Here is a 21064-nt window from a genome sequence, read left to right on the forward strand (position 1 = left end):
TTCTCTCCCCAATTGTACTTGGCCAATTTCCCCCCTGCTGCCCTGGTCGCTGCTCCACCCTCTGCTGATCTGGGGAGAGCCGTAGGCTAGCACCATGCTTCAGTGCAGTTCAATGCAGTCACTTCTTTTCACCTGACAGCGGGGAGCTTCACCGGCAGGGCGTAGCACGTGGGAGGATCACGCTATTCCCTTCCGCCCCGAACAGGCGCCCCGACTGACCAGAGGAGGCGCTAGTGCAGCGACCGGGACACATTACCCTCAATTCGGCTTCCCACCCGCAGACACAGCCAATCGTGCCCGTATGGACGCCCGACCAATCCGTGTTAGGTAACACGGGGGCGCAAACCTGAGACCCTTGTGTTGGTAGGCAGGGAATCTACCGCTACACTACCCAGACACAAAGCGTCCGATTTTGACACCCTGGGAATGAGGACAGGCTAGTATATGAGATGTTACTGCGTGATGTAGAGGGACTACTACTGTGAGCTGGAACTGGTGCTACGTCCTGCCGGTGAAGCTCCCCGCTGTCAGGTGAAAAGAGGCGGCTGGAAACTGTGCATGTGTCGAAGGAAGCATGGTGCTAGTCTACGGCTCCCCCCAGATCGGCAGAGGGTGGAGCAGCAGGGTGAAAATGGGTGGGGGGAATCAGGAAAAAAAATAAAATAAAAAAAGACTACTGTGAGCCTCCATGGTTCCTAACAGGTTGTAAAAATGTTGGACTCTGTAGCGGTGGTGTTGCTACACTATGTGAGGCAGCAGCGAGGCGGGGGGGGGGGGTTGCAGGGGGGAGACAGGCAGACTTACTCCGGCTCGTCCTCGTTCTCCTCCAGGATCTTGGGCAGTCTTTTCAAAACAAACAGCAGGCAGGACAGTTATGGAGCGACGTCTCCACGGTGATGACATCCTCCTCTGGTGGTGCACTTTGTTGAGTGTGTATCTGTGTGTGTATCTGTGTGTGTGTGTGTGTGTGTGTGTGTGTGTGTGTGTGTGTGTGCGCGTGTGCGTGTGTGTCTATGTTCAGACCTACATAGCGCTTTAATTTGTACAGCTACGTTGGCCATAACAGATCCATCATCGCACACTCTCACTGACATCATCATCATCATCATCATCATCATCATCACACACACACACACACACACACACACACACACACACACACACACACACACACACACACACACACACACACACACACAGACAGGGGACAGTACAGTGTAACGACATTTCACTGCAACAACACAATCAAAATGTCATCAAGCATGACAGTTTGTCATTCAGTCATTTGAAAAGGTTCACTCATGCTTAAGTTTAAAGGAAGATTGTGACCATTTTCAACGAGCTTTGTATCATTAATACAATGATCATTAATACAATGTGTGATTTAAACTACCCTTGGGCTTATGATTATTTTTTGATTAATTTATTATTATAAATTATTATAAATTATATTATAAATTATTATTATAAAGTGGACCTTGTAACTCCAACTTTGGTGATTTTCACGTTTCAACTTGAAACATTGAAGTGCTGTATTACAATAATCCTCGTTTAACGTTTTGGGGATTTTAATTATTTTTTAAACAAGGTTTTCACTGGACAGTGTAAATATATATATATATATACGGTATATATATATATACGGTATATATATATATATGTAAATATAGCTGTTGTATGTGCTTGTGCATGTGTGTGTGTGTGTGACTCACGGTTCACTGGGCTCTGGCTCTATGACCTCCATCTCTGTGACCGCTGCCTCTGCTGCCTTCCTGGCCGTCTCCTCGGTCAGCCGCGCCTCCTCCAGGCGCTCCTGCTCCTCCAGGCGCTCCTGCTCCTCCAGGCGCTCCTGCTCCTCCAGGCGCTCCTGCTCCTCCTGGAGCAAAAGGGAGGATTGTAGGCTACTTCCTGTTGTTTTGCAAAAGTTCCATGTAGGAAAAACAAGCTGCGTGACCACATTATGCAAATTTCCTAAATGCAGGATGGCAGGGTCAGCTCACCCTACTCTGCCTCTGCCACCCTGCATTTCAACCCCCACCCCACATATCACTGGACAGGCGACCTGTCAATCATAGTCTCCTTTATCCTCTATTTGTCTCTAAATGGGTTGGGGTACCAAATGAACATCAGGCTGTATTGAAGAAGACTTGAAACTAGCGATTGAGACAGTAAACTCATTAGGAAAGTGTTGACTGAGGTCATAAATCCAGTGAGAAGTATAGAGACACTGATTGAAATAGGCCACGCCCATCACGGGGGAAAGCTCTCCATTGACTCCCATACACCAGTGCAATTTTCTTTGAATTAAACATGGCTAAAAGCTGTAAAAAAAATCGCCAATTCAAGTTTTTTGTACTCCCGAGCAAAACAAGGAAGCCATTGAGAATTGTCGAGAAGAAAAATGTGGATCTAGCTGTCAAGGAAGTAAGTTGCAGAGTTCATCTTCCATATATATGATCTTTTTGTGCAACACTCGACCATCCACGTGACATAGGAGAACACCAGGATTGCTGGTTTTTTTTTTTTTGTTTCCCCCCGTTTTGGGCGTGGTTTCTGAATGATGACGCGCTCCGCAGTCTCTCTATAGGGCCATTTTCCCATTGACTTCTATACAATCTGACTTATTTTTTTGCAGCCTTTAAAAAAGTATCCCCTGTACAGTTGTCATGAACAGAGAAATGACCGGTAACTATAGAGACGAAAAAACAGATGAGGATGAAAAGTATAAATCATGTAAAAGTAAAGTAGGTTATTGCCACCTGCTGTGCTGCCTCTGCCTTCTGCTTGGTCTCCAGCTCCTTCAGAACCACCGGTTTCTGCACAATGCTGACTGCACAGGAAGAGCAGGGTCAGGATATCTGTGTGTGTGTGTGAGAGAGGTGTGTGTGTGTGTGTGTGTGTGTGTGTGAGAGTGTGTGAGAGAGAGAGAGAGAGAGAGTGTGTGTTTGTGTGTGAGTGTAGTGTGTGTGTGTGTGTGTGTGTGTGTGTGGTTTTGTTTCCCTCCTCGGTGCGTTTCGTTAGAACTTTTTTCAGGCAGCAGACACACTATTCAGTTACTTCATTACAAATGACACAAGATCAAGATCAAGACACAAGATCATAAAAGATAACGAATGGACTATAAAACATCATAAATTCATGTGAAGTGTTTATCACTAATATCCACTTTATGATCGCAAGAATGAGCACAGCACCATGTTTATATGCAGTCATTTCATTTCAACCCCATTCTCTTGAATATTATCTTACTTCATTGCTGTCAGGTGAAAACCTTTAATCTCTGTGATTTTCCACATTTTGATTGGAGGATTGTATGCTCATCTCTGTGTTGATGAAATTCTACAAACCTTATGAAACTTCTTAAAAACCAGATGATAAACTGGAAAATGCATGATTGTCAAACAAACAACAAGGCTGTTCTTCTTAGTTCCTGGAAAAGTGACCTTTTGGAGATACAAGTTTTTCAACAGCTCTGTTTTTAATATGCACATGATTGATTGATTGATTGGTTGATTGGTGACTGATGCAGCCTAATAATCCATTCCCCTAACCCCCTGCTCTGTCAGATTTACTCAACAACATAATGAGAACACTTAACACTTTCATTTCCAATGCATGTCTTTATTTTCATAATCACACTTATACTTTAATGATCATACTGCATATTTATTTAGTAACATTTACACCGAGTTAGCTGCCTCGAGTATAGCTTAATCCCTTAATCCCTACAGTCAGTCTGAGTGACTCTGTGACAAACTCCTTTCCAGTCCACTTTAGTTGTATTGCTCTATTGTGATCTGCAAGGCAAAGCATGTGGGCGTTGCTAGCATGGAATAGCTACAATTGGCAAACGTGTAAACATTTTATTATTGGACTCACTACTGCTGAAGCCCCTCTAGCTATTATAGCATGGCGAACTGAGATTTGAATACAGATTGAACTTTTAGCAATCGTCTTCTATGTTCATCTCGGAGTAGAAAATCAAATGAATAAATATTGGGAAACATTACCATACATACCTTTGTACATTAATTTGCATAGACTACTGTACATTATGCTTAAATACATGTTAAATACAACAGTCTCATCGTACCTCGTAATATTTAATATTTCATTCCGTGTTCATGTGTCGGTGATATATCGGTGAAGAACAGGAAAAGTGCATTATGCATAATATAGCTACTAGGGATGGGCAGGAGTACTCGGGTACTCGAGTACTTGTCCATAACATTACTATTCGAGTAACGTTTCTACCATTCCAGTACCTGAAAGCATAGGTGCCTTACAAAGCCATGTATTATTATGACCAGAGCAATCTAGTAAGAGAGTGGCGTCAGCGGAGGTCCAAAATGCATGACTCATTAGCCAATGAACAGCCAGGAAGGGGGCTCGCGCTACTTTTGAATGCTAAAATAAAGCTGATAATGTACAATTTGATTCTTAAAAAAAAAAAAAAAAAAAAAAACTGTCAATTTTGCTGCAACTCGACAGTGCTGCTTATTCCAGGACCTTACTTCCTGGAACTCTTGAGAGTGAAAAACTGGTCCATTGGACCTTACTTCCTGGAACTCTTGAGAGTGAAAAACTGGTCCATTGGAGTGAATGGAGATATCGCGACTCTTGTATGGCTCTAGTTATGACCATCATGGGGCTGAGGACAAACAGGTCAGTCTGTCTTGCTGTGTGTGTGTGTGTGTGTGTGTGTGTGTATGTCTCTGTGTGTGTGTGTGTGTGTGTGTGTGTATGTGTGTGTGTGTGTGTGTGTGTGCGCGCGTGCATGCACGCGCGTGTGTGTGTGTGAGCCAATCTCTGCCGCTCTTCTGTCTCCTTTTATTTTAAGGGGCTCTCAGCGCCTTCCCCCCTGAAACAAAAGGAGAAGAGGAGCCGGTTAGAGTCGGCCTCGTCATGGATGCTAACCCTATCAGCACACCAATCAACCCATCAACCAATCATATCGACACACCAATGATAACCCCGTCAACCAATCACTAACCCCTCTCAACACACCAATAACCCATCAACCAATCAATCACCTCGTCAGCGCACACTCACTGTCATATTCCCTGTGTGCTGCCTCTGTAAAGGGGACAACTAACACACTAATCTACCACATTCTGTCATGTGCCTGTGAGAGAACATCCAACATGGAGGCATCTAATGCATAGTGGCAGTGTCTACATAACTGCTATGTAAATGCTACATGTAACTAGAATGCTTCTACTGTAGCTACATCTGAATTCACAGGTCAAAGTGTTATTTGATATATATATATTTTTTTTTTCTTCAGATTTTCAGCCCATTTTCTCCTCAATTGTACTTGGCCAATTCCCCCTGCTGTCCTGGCCGTTGCTCCGCCCCCTCTGTCGATCCGGGGGAGAGTTGTAGACTAGCGCATGCTTCCTCTGATACATGTGCAGTCCCCAGCCGCTTCTTTTCACCTGACAGCGAGGGGTTTCAACAGCAGATACGTAGAGCATGGGAGGATCACGCTATTACCCCCCCCCCCAGTTCCCCTCCCCCCCGAATAGGCACTCCGTTTGACCAGAGAAGGCGCTAGTGCAGCGACCAGGACTCATACCTCGTCGGCTTCAGACGCCCCACAGGTCAAAGTTTTCTATGGAAGTGAATGAGAGGCAAAGCAATTTCTTTGCACACTTTAGTGCAAAGTCCGACCTCGCCTCTATTTGTTTGGTGAAATAAGATGTGACCAAGCCTTTAGCGCGTTGAAACTTTTGTCAGCACGTTTACATATTTTTTTTATATTATATTTAATTGCTTGGTTTTTATTTTTTTAAAGCTTATACTGCTTATTTCTTTTTATCTGTGTGCTTACATAACATTTTAAATTTTACTTTTCATTTCGCTGCTATATAACCTGATTTCCACCCGCGGATCAAAACATTTTCACCTTCTCACCATCTTATCCCATCCATAAATTGAGTATCTCCTCAGTGTCACATGAAGTGGTGCTACTGGTCCTCTCGCCCTCACCTTCTGGGCAGAGGGCGTTTACTGTGATTCTGAGTGAGGTGTATGTGGTGGGAGCACACTGTGTGTGTGGAGAGGTGGTACTTACCGTTTTGCACATGCTCAACGCTGTCCTGTAGGAGAACAAACACAGGAGAGTGATTGATTGATTGATTGACATCTTTATTGATAGTGATGACATATATATACAGTACATACACAGACACACCATTATCAAAAGGATAAAAACGCAATAAAGCTAGGAGCTTATTTCCATTGCGGTCCTTAAGGTGTCAGTGTGAGATATGAACTGGTGAATTAATGTATGCGTGCGACGCGAGTATAAGAATATAAGTGCATGTTTTAAGGTGCACGTGTCAAAGACTATGGGGGATGCGTGGTTGTGTCCACCACGCAGGGGATGGAGAAAACAAGGGGAGACTAAAAACATAATACACATAAAACCCTAACCCACTAAAAACATAATACACAAGAAGCAAGGGGAAAACTAAAAACATATTGCACATAATACACAATAGTGAAAACAATATAAAAGGCCTAATGAAAACAGTCAATAAAATATGTTAAACCCAGGATCGGCTGCTCCTGATCCAGCTCTTTACAGAAGCTTTAAAATACGGCATAGATAAACTAGTCTTAATGGTTGTGGGCAGGCTGTTCCACAGCACAGCTGCTGTGTAAAGGAAAGAGCTCTGCCCTATACACCTTTTACACCTGACTGGGACAGAGTCGGTGGAGCGCCCCCTCGTGGCGTGGCCGTGCACGTCCCTGGCTTTTCTAAAATAATTTAAGAGGTACCTTGGCACTACATTATTTACTATCCTGTGCACGATGCAAAGTTTCATCTGGTTTACCCTCTCCTCTACTCTGAGCCATGTGAGGCTGTCAAAATGAGACTGTAGCAGGTGAGTTTCATCTGGTTTACCCTCTCCTCTACTCTGAGCCATGTGAGGCTGTCAAAATGAGACTGTAGCAGGTGAGTTTCATCTGGTTTACCCTCTCCTCTACTCTGAGCCATGTGAGGCTGTCAAAATGAGACTGTAGCAGGTGAGTTTCATCTGGTTTACCCTCTCCTCTACTCTGAGCCATGTGAGGCTGTCAAAATGAGACTGTAGCAGGTGAGTTTCATCTGGTTTACCCTCTCCTCTACTCTGAGCCATGTGAGGCTGTCAAAATGAGACTGTAGCAGTCCTGGGATGCAGTTGAAGAACGAGCCTGACTAATTTGTTTTGCGCTGTCTGCAATCTTTTTTTCAGTGTCATGGTGGTGCTGGTGTACCACGTCCACGATATGTCCACGTCTGCTCTGCTGTCACACAGTGGATGCTGCGTAAGGGAGCTACACTGCCAAACAGCAATGACTGTGTTGTAGCGACACTGAGAAAACAACAAGACATTCTCACCCCCAAGTCGCCAAGAGGTGTCAAATACTGACACGTTTTGTCAGCACCGCTTGGCGACTCCCTTAATGCACAGGATACCCTAGCCCCGTCGTGACTCTTTCCGGGTTGACGACCCTACAAGAGTCCTGTATCCGTACATAGACCCTCGCTCTCAAGCTGTCTGAATCAGCGATACGCACGTATTTACAAGTGTCACAGAAACATTTCAAAGCCACATACTTGAGAAGAAGGGTTCATAGCTTCTCAACGGAGCGGTTAGAAAGCTCGATGCTGCTCATAAATGCCTCTTTTTATCAGAATTCCGTGCTGGTAACATTATTTTTTATATTTAATATTTTTTTTTCTTTCGACCAGAGTGCCGCTGTTGAGCGCTGTGACGGCTGTGAGCTCTAACCCGGGAAAATAATATCACCAGCACAGAATTCGGATAAAAAGAGAGGGGCCGAACAAGAGGGGTACCCAGTGTCCTGACCGAACGAGAGGAGTGCCCAGTGTCCTGACCGAACGAGAGGGGTACCCCGTGTCCTGACCGAACGAGAGGGGTACCCCGTGTCCTGACCGAACAAGAGGGGTACCCCGTGTCCTGACCAAACAAGAGGGGTACCCCGTGTCCTGACCAAACAAGAGGGGTACCCCGTGTCCTGACCAAACAAGAGGGGTACCCCGTGTCCTGACCTGAACGAGAGGGGTACCCCGTGTCCTGACCAAACATCTGCAGTGACTCACCTTGGCCACAGGCTGAGGCAGCATGCGGCCGATGCCCTGGACAATCCAGCCCATCATGCTGTGGGAGAAACACAGAGACGTTAGCAAAAGACACATGACTTCAGTCACACACAAACACACTCCTTAAAGCAGTGGGTCCCACAGTGGGGTCCGGGAAGGGGGGCCCCCAGGGGGCCTTGAGGTGGTTCCAGGGGGTTCCCAGAACAAAGGGGGATCACTTATTTTCACTATAACTCCCAAGTAACACAATGGCACAAGGTATGATGACTATTTTGGTCATGGGTTTCATACGCCATCTGTAATAAAGCGCAAAATCGTATCAGATCATGAGGGACCCTGTGAGAAAATCTTATGAAATGGGGATCTGTGGTCTAATTTGTGTCAGTTTAGGGGTACTTGAGGAGAACAAGTTTGAGAACCACTGCACTTAAAGGCACCACTGGTATATATCTAGCATAGCAGGTTGGATAAACACAACATGTTGTCACCTACTTGGGCTGCTGATCTGCAACACTGTGAGGGAAACAAGAACAAGAAAGCAGCATTAGAAAAACATATTGCAGCGCAGTAAAGTTTCATGTTGTCAGTCTGGGGGAGGGAGTTCCAAAGTCGGCGTGCTGCTCTGGAGAAAGCTCGGTCACCAAAGCTTTTGAGCATGGATGGTGGGATGTTGAGGGTAGCAGTGGAAGAGGATCTGAGGGTTTCGGGAGGGGCGATGGGGGAGGAGGAGGTCAGTCAGATAAGGGTGGGGGGCGAGGCTGTGGAGGGCTTTAAAGGTGAGGAGGAGTCATTTGAAGTTGATGCGTTCTTTGACGGGGAGCCAGTGGAGAGAGTGGAGGACAGGAGTGATGTGGTCACGGGACCGGGTGTTTGTGAGCAGGCGGGCGGCTGAGTTCTGAACCATCTGGAGTCTATGGAGGGAGCGGGAGGTGATGCCGGTGAGGAGGGAGTTGCAGTAGTGCAGACGGGAGGAGATGAAGGCGTGGATGAGATGAAGGTGTGGAGGAGATGAAGGCGTGGATGAGGGATTCAGCAGCAGAGGGGGAGAGGCAGTGTCTGATTTTAGCAATATTGCAGAGGTGGAAGTATGTATACTGGCCGGCACAACTTTCTCAAAAGTAATCTACTGTTACACACCTAACACCACAGAACCTGTATGGTCGGGAATTATGTAGCCTAATAAAACCATGACAAACAAATTCTCATTTTTAAATCAAGTGTCTGTTTTTTCTGCAGACCTGCTATAGGTTGAGGCCACGTCTCGTCATAGACGCTGGTTTAGCTGGCTCAGCCTGGCTGGGGGCGTGGTCAGGGTGGGGTGAAAACCCCCGTTCTATCCATTCAGCAAAGTTAGAATTTAGCTGATAGCCCAGCCCAGGCAGACACGATCAGGGATTTAACCAGCGCAGTAAATGCACATCTGAGCCGACGTCTTGTGTTCTGCTCTAGAACTCCCAAACATGTAGTTTACAGCCGCAGCACCGTCTTTTGGTGAGTCAGCCCATGAGATATATCGGTGGTTTTACCCCACTCGCGCGCCAGCCGGTTAACATTTTGTGGGCGTTCCCAGACATGCGGACTGTCTCTATTAGGTAGTCTTAAAATCGCGTCCAAACCTGTGTTAAAATGACACTTGCGGGAGGCAGACGATAGCATAAGAGGCGCGCAAAGGCCAGTATTACGCCTGGGCCGCGCCTACACCTGTGTCTGCGCTTAGATTCCGGCGCAACACTGGATGGTGGAGGTAGACGATAGCATAAGACGCAGGGACGATGGCATAAGAGGTGCGCAAACTGGAGCGCAAACGATAGCGCTTGTACAACGATAGGGCCCTGTTTCTTTAACGCTGTTCTGATTTTCTATATGGACCTTTAGCTCTGATGAGTGTCTGAACTGACATGAACACTTAATGCATAGTGTCCATTTCCACACTCTCGGAGCCAAATTAACCCCTCCAACAGATTTTGGCGCCTGCAAGACTTAGCCTTTGTTCACACAGGACGCCTAACGTGAGCAGAGCTGAATCTTGAGGCAGGCTCAAGCTGAGCTGACGCTTAACCGTTCACACAAGAAGCCTTCTCTTTTCCTCTCAGCGCCTCCTCGGCGCGCCTTGAACCCGCCCACAACTCCCATTGACTTCATGCCTGGCAGCTTCGAGCTTCACGCGTCACGCTTGAAAAATAGGACTGAATCCTGAACGATCGCTTGAACAAGGTGTGAGCGTGGCTTCAGCGTGACGCGCGCGCCGCTGGTGTGAACGGCCTCGCCTGTTAACAAGGACGCCTAAATGAAACTTGTGGGTTCAGCGTAGGTTGAGCGTTGCTTTGGCATATGGTGTGAGCGGCCACTTACATTGCGCCGTCCGCTGCTGGTTTGGGTGCTGGTTTGGGTGCTGCTTTGGGGGCTGCTTTGGGTGCTGGAGCCGCAGCTGTCCAGGGGAGAATTGGGGTTATAGTCACATCTATCCCCTCTGACTCCATAACGAGCTAAACTCTCATTACACATTGAGATGGTGACATTACAGGGTTAGCAGCACAACAAACAGTGACACGGTTTGAACTTTTTGCACTTCAGCTGTTACCTTTCTTCTCTGTGGCCTCTGGCTTCAAATGAATATGGATCTCAGGCTGTGGAATCACCTTCTCAATGCCGTGCTTGATCCATTCAATGACCCTGTGATACGTGCGCGCGCACGCAGGCAGGCACACACACACACACACACGCACACGCACACGCACACGCACGCACGCACGCACACACACACACACACACACACACACACACACACACACACACACACGTGCACGTAAGAATGATGAACACACACTTGACATTGGTTTGGCTGACACTACGACCAGATTGCAGCAACCGAAATAGTACCTGATAGAACATTTTATTTTATTTGCATATTTTAGTTTTACGTGACGTGGCTGCACCAGATCAGCCAGTAGCAACATTGAATCGCAATAGCCGGGTTTCAACCAGTAGAGGGCATTTGGGGGTATAGTTACTCTTTAAAGGCAGTAATGTGGTGGGTCTGTCTGCCTTCAAGAGCTGCTGACACTAAAAAAATGTCAATTTCATGATAGTCTTCGCTCTCTAAATGCTGTTTCAGAAGCTTTGCCACGCTGACAAGACGCAAATTCTGGACGAAAGTGCTAACTTTTTGGGGCTGCACAACGGTCAATATAAAACATATTAGCTCAAAACATAAGCATTGCCGTTTACAAAGCCATATTGGTCAAACAAACCCTACAGTAATAGTTGGACAGAGACCTGGGTGGGAATGGCTTGTTGTTGTCTGTGTCTTCCTCGTGGTCGACTGATACAACCTCCACCACAATAGGCTCTGCAAATGGAGAGAGGGAGACAGACAGTGTCGTAAGAAATATATTACCTAATAAATAGATAACAAACACTATTGCTTCAATTATCTATGATTGATTCTGAATCACACGTGGGAGCTCTGTTCAGCATTATAAATACAGCAGACTCCAAGAGAACAGTGAACAAAGTATTTAGAGGGTGAAGGAAGTAGAGGCGGAGTTTGCATAGTAATGAGTTACGGTGGAGATTACACTAAAACCTCCTTCTTCATTATAATTTATTTGTATGTTTTGGATCTATTTTACCACAACAGCCATCACTTTACAGTAGCCAGGCAGCGTCACTTCACAGCAGCCAGGCAGCGTTCCTGGTCGCTCTCTGTGTCTGTAGCTCCATAAACAACTATAATAATAATAGTGAAGAGGTGCTCTCCTCACCTGGTACAGCTGGCTTCACCTGCACCTGAGGGGAAACACACATGAAGACAGAGTCAACCTGAGGCTAATAAAACAGAGGAAACTGCTTGCAGGAGCGGCTCTGTGGATTAGCTTTGGAAGAGTGCGTAAGCAGATGATGAAGCAGCTAAGCTAGCGAGGCTCCTCCAGTCTCTAGCAACAGCTGGGTGGAGTGAGACAGACTGTGAGGCTCCTCCGGTCTCTAGCAACAGCTGGGTGGAGTGAGATAGACAGACTGTGAGGCTGCTCCGGTCTCTAGCAACAGCTGGGTGGAGTGAGACAGACTGTGAGGCTCCTCCAGTCTCCAGCAACAGCTGGGTGGAGTGAGACAGACTGTGAGGCTCCTCCAGTCTCCAGCAACAGCTGGGTGGAGTGAGACAGACTGTGAGGCTGCTCCGGTCTCTAGCAACAGCTGGGTGGAGTGAGACAGACTGTGAGGCTCCTCCAGTCTCCAGCAACAGCTGGGTGGAGTGAGACAGACTGTGAGGCTGCTCCGGTCTCTAGCAACAGCTGGGTGGAGTGAGACAGACTGTGAGGCTGCTCCGGTCTCTAGCAACAGCTGGGTGGAGTGAGACAGACTGTGAGGCTGCTCCGGTCTCTAGCAACAGCTGGGTGGAGTGAGACAGACTGTGAGGCTGCTCCGGTCTCTAGCAACAGCTGGGTGGAGTGAGATAGACTGTGAGGCTCCTCCGGTCTCTAGCAACAGCTGGGTGGAGTGAGACAGACTGTGAAGCTGCTCCAGTCTCTAGCAACAGCTGGGTGCAGTGAGACAGACTGTGAAGCTGCTCCAGTCTCTAGGCACAGCTGGATGGAGTGAGACAGACTGTGAACTACATGCCACCACCAGGCCATACAGCAGGCAACAACGTTTACAACTACACATGCAACTTTTCCTTTTTCATTCAAATAACAATAGTTCAGTCTGTAAACTCAGATACAGCAGATTATTCAGAATTAATGCAAATATAGTGTAGTATGGTGTCTACGTCTAGGCTCTGAGCTTGACAGGGAACTTCCCAGCGGGGGAGACAGGACTTCAGGCTGGGTGGAGGTGGGAGGATGGTGAGCAGCGGCTTGGCATTGAGAGAGAGACTGAGCATGTGCAGGAAGCTTGAAGGAACACTTATATATATATATAAGTATATATATATATAGGGGACATTTTGGGGCGTATACCGTCGGTGGTGGACATGGTGTTTGGGCTTTGCTGACAGTTTGCTGTTTGCAGCTGTCAGGGCGAGGCTGCCAGCCACAACAACAACAACCGAGGAGCAGAAAGAAAAGACAGAACAGCAAAGTTAAACATGCAAAAACACAACATTACTTTTTTTATTGGCTGTGTTCGCCATCTGCTTCTTTAACGCCTCGCTCATCAAGATGACTGACAGGTGGCGCAATTCAGTCGGTGCCATGCCATCATGCGCAAACCCCAAATTCAACTGGGAAGTGTGTCATACACATGAGCTAGGCCTCCACATCAGTTACATGGATACCTTTCTATCTTTTTCACTTCCCGTTTAAAATCTGGCACTTTGCTCTTTTTCTGAATCCTAAATGGAAATGCTTTCAATGCAAAACTTTAGCAAACCTTACTAGTCAATAGGCTTTTATGGTTCATAATATTAAGCAAACCAGAAGACAGTGATTTGACGAGTTGGTCCCGTTAAATGACAAGTGACATCACTGGTCCTCAACTCAACTCAACTCAACTCAACTCAACTCAACTCAACTCAACTCAACTCAACTCAACTCAACTCAACTCAACTCTCAGAACTGTCAAACTAAACTTGCATGTCTGCAAAACTGTTCACAGGTTTCTGATATGAATACTTCTTCTGATGCTGTAATGATACAAAGTTGGTTGAAAATGGGCGGAGTGTTCCACACTGTGCTGCTGTGATGACATCATCGCTCACACTGTGCTGCTGTGATGACATCATCGCTCACCTCTGTCCCCTCCTCCGCCTCCTTGTTCTTCCCGTCAGGCTGCGGAACCACTTTCTCCACCACCTGCGCGATCCAACCCATCATACTTCGTCTGCGGAAAAACACACACACACACACACACACACACACACACACACACACACACACACACACACACACACACACACACACACACACACACACACACACACACACACACACACACACACACACACACACACACACACACACACACACACACGCACACAAACAAACAAAGGATTGCTTGATAGAAACCTCACAGGCTGTGTGCTGCTGGGTGCCTGGCTGAGCACTAGGGGGCACTGCAGGGCAAGCAAGCAGCATGTTAGTAGCCTGAAGGTCCTGAGGGAAAAGCCAAGTGCAGAAAGCCTCTGTCTGCAGATGTAGAATCTGTCAGTTTCCATTCACCTAATTAACAAGTTAGATTGAATGGCAATTAAATTAGTGCAACATGACGATTATACTCATATAATCATCATCATAATCATTATACTCATATAATCATCATATCATTGTTTTCCTATTTCTTTATCTCTGAATATTAACATGACCGCTACGCTGCAGAATGACACTAAGACAAATTCCTCGTATGTAATCTTGCATACTGTGGCAATAAAAGTGATTCTGATTCTGATAATCATAAATCGTCATATAGCTTAATCTAAACATGCGTAGTCCGGGAAGAAGAGTTCATTTTGCAATGGATTTTCAAATGGCAGAGATGTTGACAAAGTCATTTTTCTTATGCAAACTGCAGAAATCCCATATGGAAAAGATGTACAAGAATCTAACAAAATGTGTATTATGTTCTGCTTCATATGTTTCTTATATAAAAGTGGAAACTTAACAAAACTCCACTATGAATATTGTAATTCATGCTGGGCTTTAGCTTCTGTGGTATAAAAACAATAAGTGCTACAATAAATGCTACAAAATGGAGGGCAGACCTTACATGATTCTTATATTCTGTATGGGATGAGCTGGGTTGATTGAGTTAACACAAACAAAAGTCTACTTTGTTTTCATCAACAGTTTTGGACTTTCTGTGTTCTGTTCAAAGCTCAGTGTGAGAGCATCAGTGTAGCGTGCAGCTCCCCCTATAGGCTACACATTGTGCAATGTGCAAGCTGATGCCATGGCTTTATAAAGCAGCTTAGCATGTGGCTTTGCATTATTTCATTACTCACTCTTCTTCTGGTTTACTGTCGTCCACACAGGAGATAGACAACACATAACACACATCAGTTAACTACTGTTAGATTAACACACACAGCTAATACAAAGTAGGTACACACACACACGCACACACACGCACACACACGCATACACGCACACACACACACACACACACACACACACACACACACACACACACACACACACACACACACACACACACACACACACACACACACATACAAACACAAACACAAACACAGAATTTTACCTGCTTACTGCATTTTCTTCCTGAAAATAGATGGGATAATGGAAAGAGAGGAACAATGATTAAACATTGTAAAGTGTCACTCGAACTCTGAACACAACACAGGATATGTTCAATATTCTGAAGATGCATATCAACTGCATCAACATTTCAAAATACGTTGCATCTGAACATTTCAACAAGTCCTTCAACCACAGGAGCCTTTACAGCTTAAATTTGAAAATGTTGGTTAATTTAAAAACACCAGTTAATTAATTTGAAAATGTCAACGTTAATTTGAAAAGGTTACGCAGATAAAACAACTTTGGTGATGGTTATGGTTATGGTTATGGTTTGACGTAAGGTCACATTGAACACGCTGAGATATGAACCCCGGTCTCCGATGTCAGAGGCTGACGGCCATCATCCCGATCTCTCTACACTCTTACTTTCCACAATGAATGAGGCAGCTTTTTGCTGCTAATGAAATCGCGTATAGTGGGCACTGGGCAGACACCGCTACGCATCTTCCCATGTGACCTGAAGGCAGCAGTGGCTGTGTGTCTCACCTTGGCGGCAGCGTCGGTCCTGGCCGGCTTGGGCGTCCCTGCAGGCTGAGGGAGTGCGCTGTTCAAGCCCTGGGAGAGCCACGTCAGCACCTTCGCCTGGGCGCTGGACAGAGAGAGGTGAGGAGGTTAGGTTTAGCTGAACTTTACATTGTGGTTACCTCTTCTCTCTTTTTTTTTTTACCTCTGCCAAGGAGCTTATGTTTTCACATGTTGGACTGTCTGCCAGCAGAATATATCAAAATGCTATTCATGAAATTCCATAAATTTGTTGGACAGATCAGCCTCAGGCCAAAGAGCAACTGGTTAGACCCCCCCCCCCCCCCCCCCCCACCATTAGATGATGTCGATGACTATGTTATGTCCACCCCCCCTCCAAACCCCCATAATTATGAACCATTATGGGTAACTGGGTAACTCACCTGGTCTCCTCTGCGCCCTGTGCATCCTGTTTTGGAGCTGTGAAGCAGGAAACCATGTGATCAGTGTGAAGCAGAGGATTGGTCTACAAACACATTCTGTCAATCATGGTGGCACCTTACCATTGTTGCTGGCATCTTTAAATGTGACTTTCTTCTCCTGTTCAGACACACAAAAGTATTATTATTAGTTGACACATAATAGACAACTATAAGAATCAACCTTTTTGTATAGCGCTCCTTTTTAGAACACAGTTTACAAACTGCATAACGTTTTTATATATATATTATTTATTTATTTATTAACTAAAAAAAAAAGATATATACCGTATATATATATATATATACATATACTGTATTTTCATGATTTATTCTTAAATTTGGCCCTCTCTCTCAATTACCTGTACCCTACCTGTACCCATAGGGGTATACACATTATATCCCCGTTTGAGAAACATGGAACTGCTGATTTGGAGCCCTCAGCACTCGCAGACTTCCCAGGAACGCACCCGCAAGTCTGCAGGGAAGTGGGGACATTTGGTTCAGGTCAAACGGTGTGACTTACGGCTGGAGGAGCAGGTGAGGGGGCAGGGGGAGGGGCAGCTGGTTTCTCCTTCTTCTTCTCCTCTTCTTTTTTGGCTCCAGGGAGCTCGGGGGGCTGGGGCACCACCTTACCCACCCAGCTCGGAAACATCCTGAGGGAAACAGGGAAACAACACACAGACAGCTGAGCTTCTGGGGAAGATTTACTGTCAAGAAGAACAAGCCAAGTTTACGTTGGTAATATATATATATATATATATATATATATATATATATATACTAAAGAGGTTCATTTGGCCTACTTGTATATATTATTTAGAATAATTCATCTATAAAGGCCAGTTAGGCAATTTGTACCTGACATGTTTCGGCTGCCGGCATGTTACAGCAGCCGAAACATGTCAGGTACAAACATTGCCTAACTGGCCTTTATAGATGAATTATATATATATATATATATATATATATATATATATATATATATATATATATATATATATATATATATATATATATATATATATGATTGGCTCACAGCTGTGGTATATTTAGCATATACCACGCTAATAGGGTTAGGGTTAAGACTCCTGTCAGTGCTGCACTGTGGCTGCCCACTGCTCCTAGTTCTAGGAAGGTAAAATAAATAATAATATAAAATAAAAAAATAAAAGAGAAATCATTTTTGGGTTCAGCTCGACTTTAAATATATACAGTATACACTATCAAGGGGATTTTGAATGTACAGTATATATTGTGGATGTTGTGTGTTTTGACAGTTGAAGGAATTTTGAATGAGTGAGCTGTTGTGTGGGATCATGGACACACCTCCACCACAGCTGTGGCCTCATCATCCAATGATGTATTTAATTAATTAATTAATGTATGTATTTAAGCACTGTCACTTTATGTTTGATATGTCTTGAGACAGGTGTGTGTGTGTGTGTGTGTGTGTGTGTGTGTGTGTGTGTGTGTGTGTGTGTGTGCGTGTGTGTGTGTGTGTGTGTGTGTGTGTGTGTGTGTGTGTGTGTGTGTGTGTGTGTGTGTGTGTGTGGGAATCAGCTTGTTGCTGCTCTTTGGAACAAGCCAGTCAAAAGACACTGTCCGCAAAAAAGTCTGGGGACACCTAGCTATATGAAATTGTTTAAAGGTCCCTTACCAAGAACAGGCTGTTTCTGTCGCTGTGCCTTTAAGGCTCGTTAATATTAACGACCCCTCTGTTCTGAGTGGCTAACCGCTTCAAGAGTGAAACATGAGACGCCGCGGCCCAGCGGCTACAGGTAAGGAAATCTCTCCGGTGATAAACAATGACAACCGTTTTGAGAGACAAACAAACAAAAAAACAACAGCACCTTGTTTGTTTATTACGTCTTACAAAAATGATAATGAGCCAAACTTTGTGACACCACACGGCTCGTTTAGAGGCTGGCTTTTCTAATATGGATTGTCTGGATTTATTTGGCGAGTGTGCGTTTTCATACGATATGACGGTAACATGACAGGCGGTGACGGTGTACATCTCTAGTCCCGCTCTCGCTCGTCTGTCTGTGAGGTGTTCAGATCATGTGCTGTGGCCGACTGTCCCTCTCGATTAGCGTTGAGTGGGCATGACCCTAATCTAGGGACAGGAGGTTTGACAGCTATGCTATAAAGAACATACAGTAGCCACGTCACATTCTGCACACAGGATGAGAACATGTGTTTGCAGATCAGACTAGAAGCAGAAACCTCCACAGACCTCGCTTCACCTACAACAACATGTTAAAGGAACACTCCGCCCATTTTCAACCAGCTTTGTATCATTAGAACATCAGTAGTATATCAGAAAACTGTAAACGGTTTTGAAGTCTGTCATTTAATTTGACAGTTATTGAGTGTTAAAGTGTGGACCAGTGACATCACTGGTCCACACTTTAACACACTAACTCAAATGAATAACTCATTAACTCAAATCAACTCTCAATAACTGTCAAACTAGATGATTGATGAATGGTTTGACAGTTATTGAGAGTTGATTTGAGTTAATGAGTTATTAATTTGAGTTAGTGTGGACCAGTGATGTCACTGGTCCACACTTTAACTCATTGAATGCCAATGACGACAGCTGTCGTCAATTCAAATACTGACGTAGAGTGCCAAAGACGACGATTGTCGTCAATTGCGTTTTTTGACGGTGGGACGTGGATCAATCCCTGATACATCTCTGGTACAACTATTGTAGCTATTGGAGGTCTATAACCTATTTTACAGAACCCTTAGGTGGCGACAGTGCTCTCCACATAACAGAAAGGCAAGGAAAAAACAAAGAAGAAGTCGTTATGGAAACGGAAATCGCATCGCATCCGTATGCATCGATATGCTGAAGCACGTTACTGCAGCTGTGCCTGCAGCAGCCAATCTGCTCCCACAATTGAGCCGCTCCGTGTCGGTTGCGACAGCACATCCGCACATCCACACCGTGGAGTTGTTATTATTCTCAACTGGAAGCATCGTTGCCGGTGACAAACACACGCGGAACGCTGTAAAAAAACTGGATGTTGCGCACCCTTCACTGTGCGCACAGCAAACTCAGCAGAGAGCCACCACAGACAGGAGGAGGAGTGTGCAGTTGAGGCGAGGCGGGGCGGGGCGGGGGGGGGGGGGGGGGGGGGGGGGGGGGCACGCAGAGCAGCACGCAACACCCAGACAGACCCAGGCAGCAGGACAGGATTGACAAACGCAAGCCAGAATATCCGATGCCCACCAGCAGCAAATCAAGACCAGCAAGAAGCTGCAACCAGCAGCGCACGCAGGGGCCAGCGCTGCTGGTTGTAGCTAAAAATATTATTCTGCCAAACAAAATTCCCTGGCCTAAACTGTTTTATTGAAGGAAATTATTTTTGAGGTGTGACTACATTAGAAAAGATTAGCTTCAGAGTCAGTGATGTGCTTGAAATGTTTAATTTCACAAAAGGCCAATTATCTCAGCTTCTAGAAAAAAATTGCTGTTTTTGGATGAATCAAGCTATCTTCTCCGGCTCATAACTAAAGAACGGAAAATGGGATCAATAAACTTTTTTTTGCAGATGATAGAATAGAGTATCATCGTTCTTTGTGCGTGTTCAGTGTTTACATAGTAATATCACACAATATTCTGTGGGCCTCGAGAAATCACTGAAAACGCTCTGAAACTCTGGCACTGGGAGCGTCCGTTCTCCAAAAGTGGCTGGCACTCAATGAGTTAACACTCAATAACTGTCAAATTTAAATGACAGACTTCAAAACCGTTTACAGTTTTCTGATATACTACTGATGTTCTAATGATACAAAGCTGGTTGAAAATGGGCGGAGTGTTCCTTTAAAGAAACGCTGCTTTAATTCGGCAGGTTTGAACTGGCACTAAAGGAAACACTAACAACTGGTTGAGGTGTTTTAGGGGTTAACGTTTTTTTCTCAGCTCCAGCGCCCTTTCCTCGTTACACGAAACAGGAAGCGGCGCACAAAAGGCGACCGCTCCACAAATGCGCTGCAGCTGGTGTTCTTCCCCTCCGAGCGGAGCGCTTTCAAAAGCGGAGAAATGTCACATTTTTCAGAAAAGCGCTGGATGACGTAAACCGCTCTTTCCAGCCGGGCGATGGAGAAATAGGACGTTGTAGCTTAATCATTGAATTTACGTTGCTGTAACAGCGATCATAAAGGGAGTATGGATTATACTGAACATGTATTTAAAGGGAGTAGGAATGCAGTGGTATCCGTTTGAAGGTATACCTTTGTTTGAAAACGTCAGGGTATCAAAACCACTAAAATTTGCCGTCATACCTTCCCCATGGTATCAGCTGTTTCCCCAAAACAAAGTGCCCAGGTCGCTTGCAGAGTGCAGCTTACGTGTGGCCCCTCCCCCTGGGTGCATGCCTACCTAGACTAGAGCACAGTAGAGAGGAGCCGCAAGGACCCCCCTGAACTTTCCCCCATCTAAAAAGACGACGTCGGCTGTATGGGAATATTTCGGCTATTGTAAAAACACAAATGGTCCGCAATACCGCGATACCGTGGTAATTTTTGTCCAAGGTTATCATACCGTCAAAAACTCATACCGTTGCATCCCTAAAAGGGAGTATGGATTATACTGGACATGTATTTAAAGGGAGTATGGATTATACTGGACATGTATTTAAAGGGAGTATGGATTATACTGGACATGTATTGTCAATATCTGCCACTGAAAGCCTTGCTTGTTCTACAACACGGTATTGTTAGTAACGTTACTGCTA

The 21064-nt window shown here is 45.3% G+C and overlaps 1 protein-coding gene across 1 annotated transcript in view; it reads right to left on the reverse strand.

The window, feature by feature from the left end:
• Nucleotides 1–13926, reverse strand: part of cngb1a (cyclic nucleotide gated channel subunit beta 1a) — a gene marked incomplete at both ends in the record, with an annotated part of 58182 nt that extends 44256 nt beyond the window's left edge. Inside the window, 7 exons of the mRNA XM_083653166.1 lie at nt 1713–1876; nt 7850–8002; nt 8117–8174; nt 10469–10544; nt 11373–11465; nt 11881–11905; nt 13846–13926. Coding sequence (XP_083509292.1) covers nt 1713–1876; nt 7850–8002; nt 8117–8174; nt 10469–10544; nt 11373–11465; nt 11881–11905; nt 13846–13926 — 650 coding nt within the window. The remainder of the gene's footprint in view (nt 1–1712; nt 1877–7849; nt 8003–8116; nt 8175–10468; nt 10545–11372; nt 11466–11880; nt 11906–13845) is intronic.
• Between the last annotated feature and the right edge of the window lie 7138 nt (nt 13927–21064).

This window comes from Poromitra crassiceps (assembly GCF_964638095.1).
Source record: "Poromitra crassiceps genome assembly, chromosome: 16".
NCBI classification, from domain to species: Eukaryota; Metazoa; Chordata; class Actinopteri; order Beryciformes; family Melamphaidae; genus Poromitra; species Poromitra crassiceps.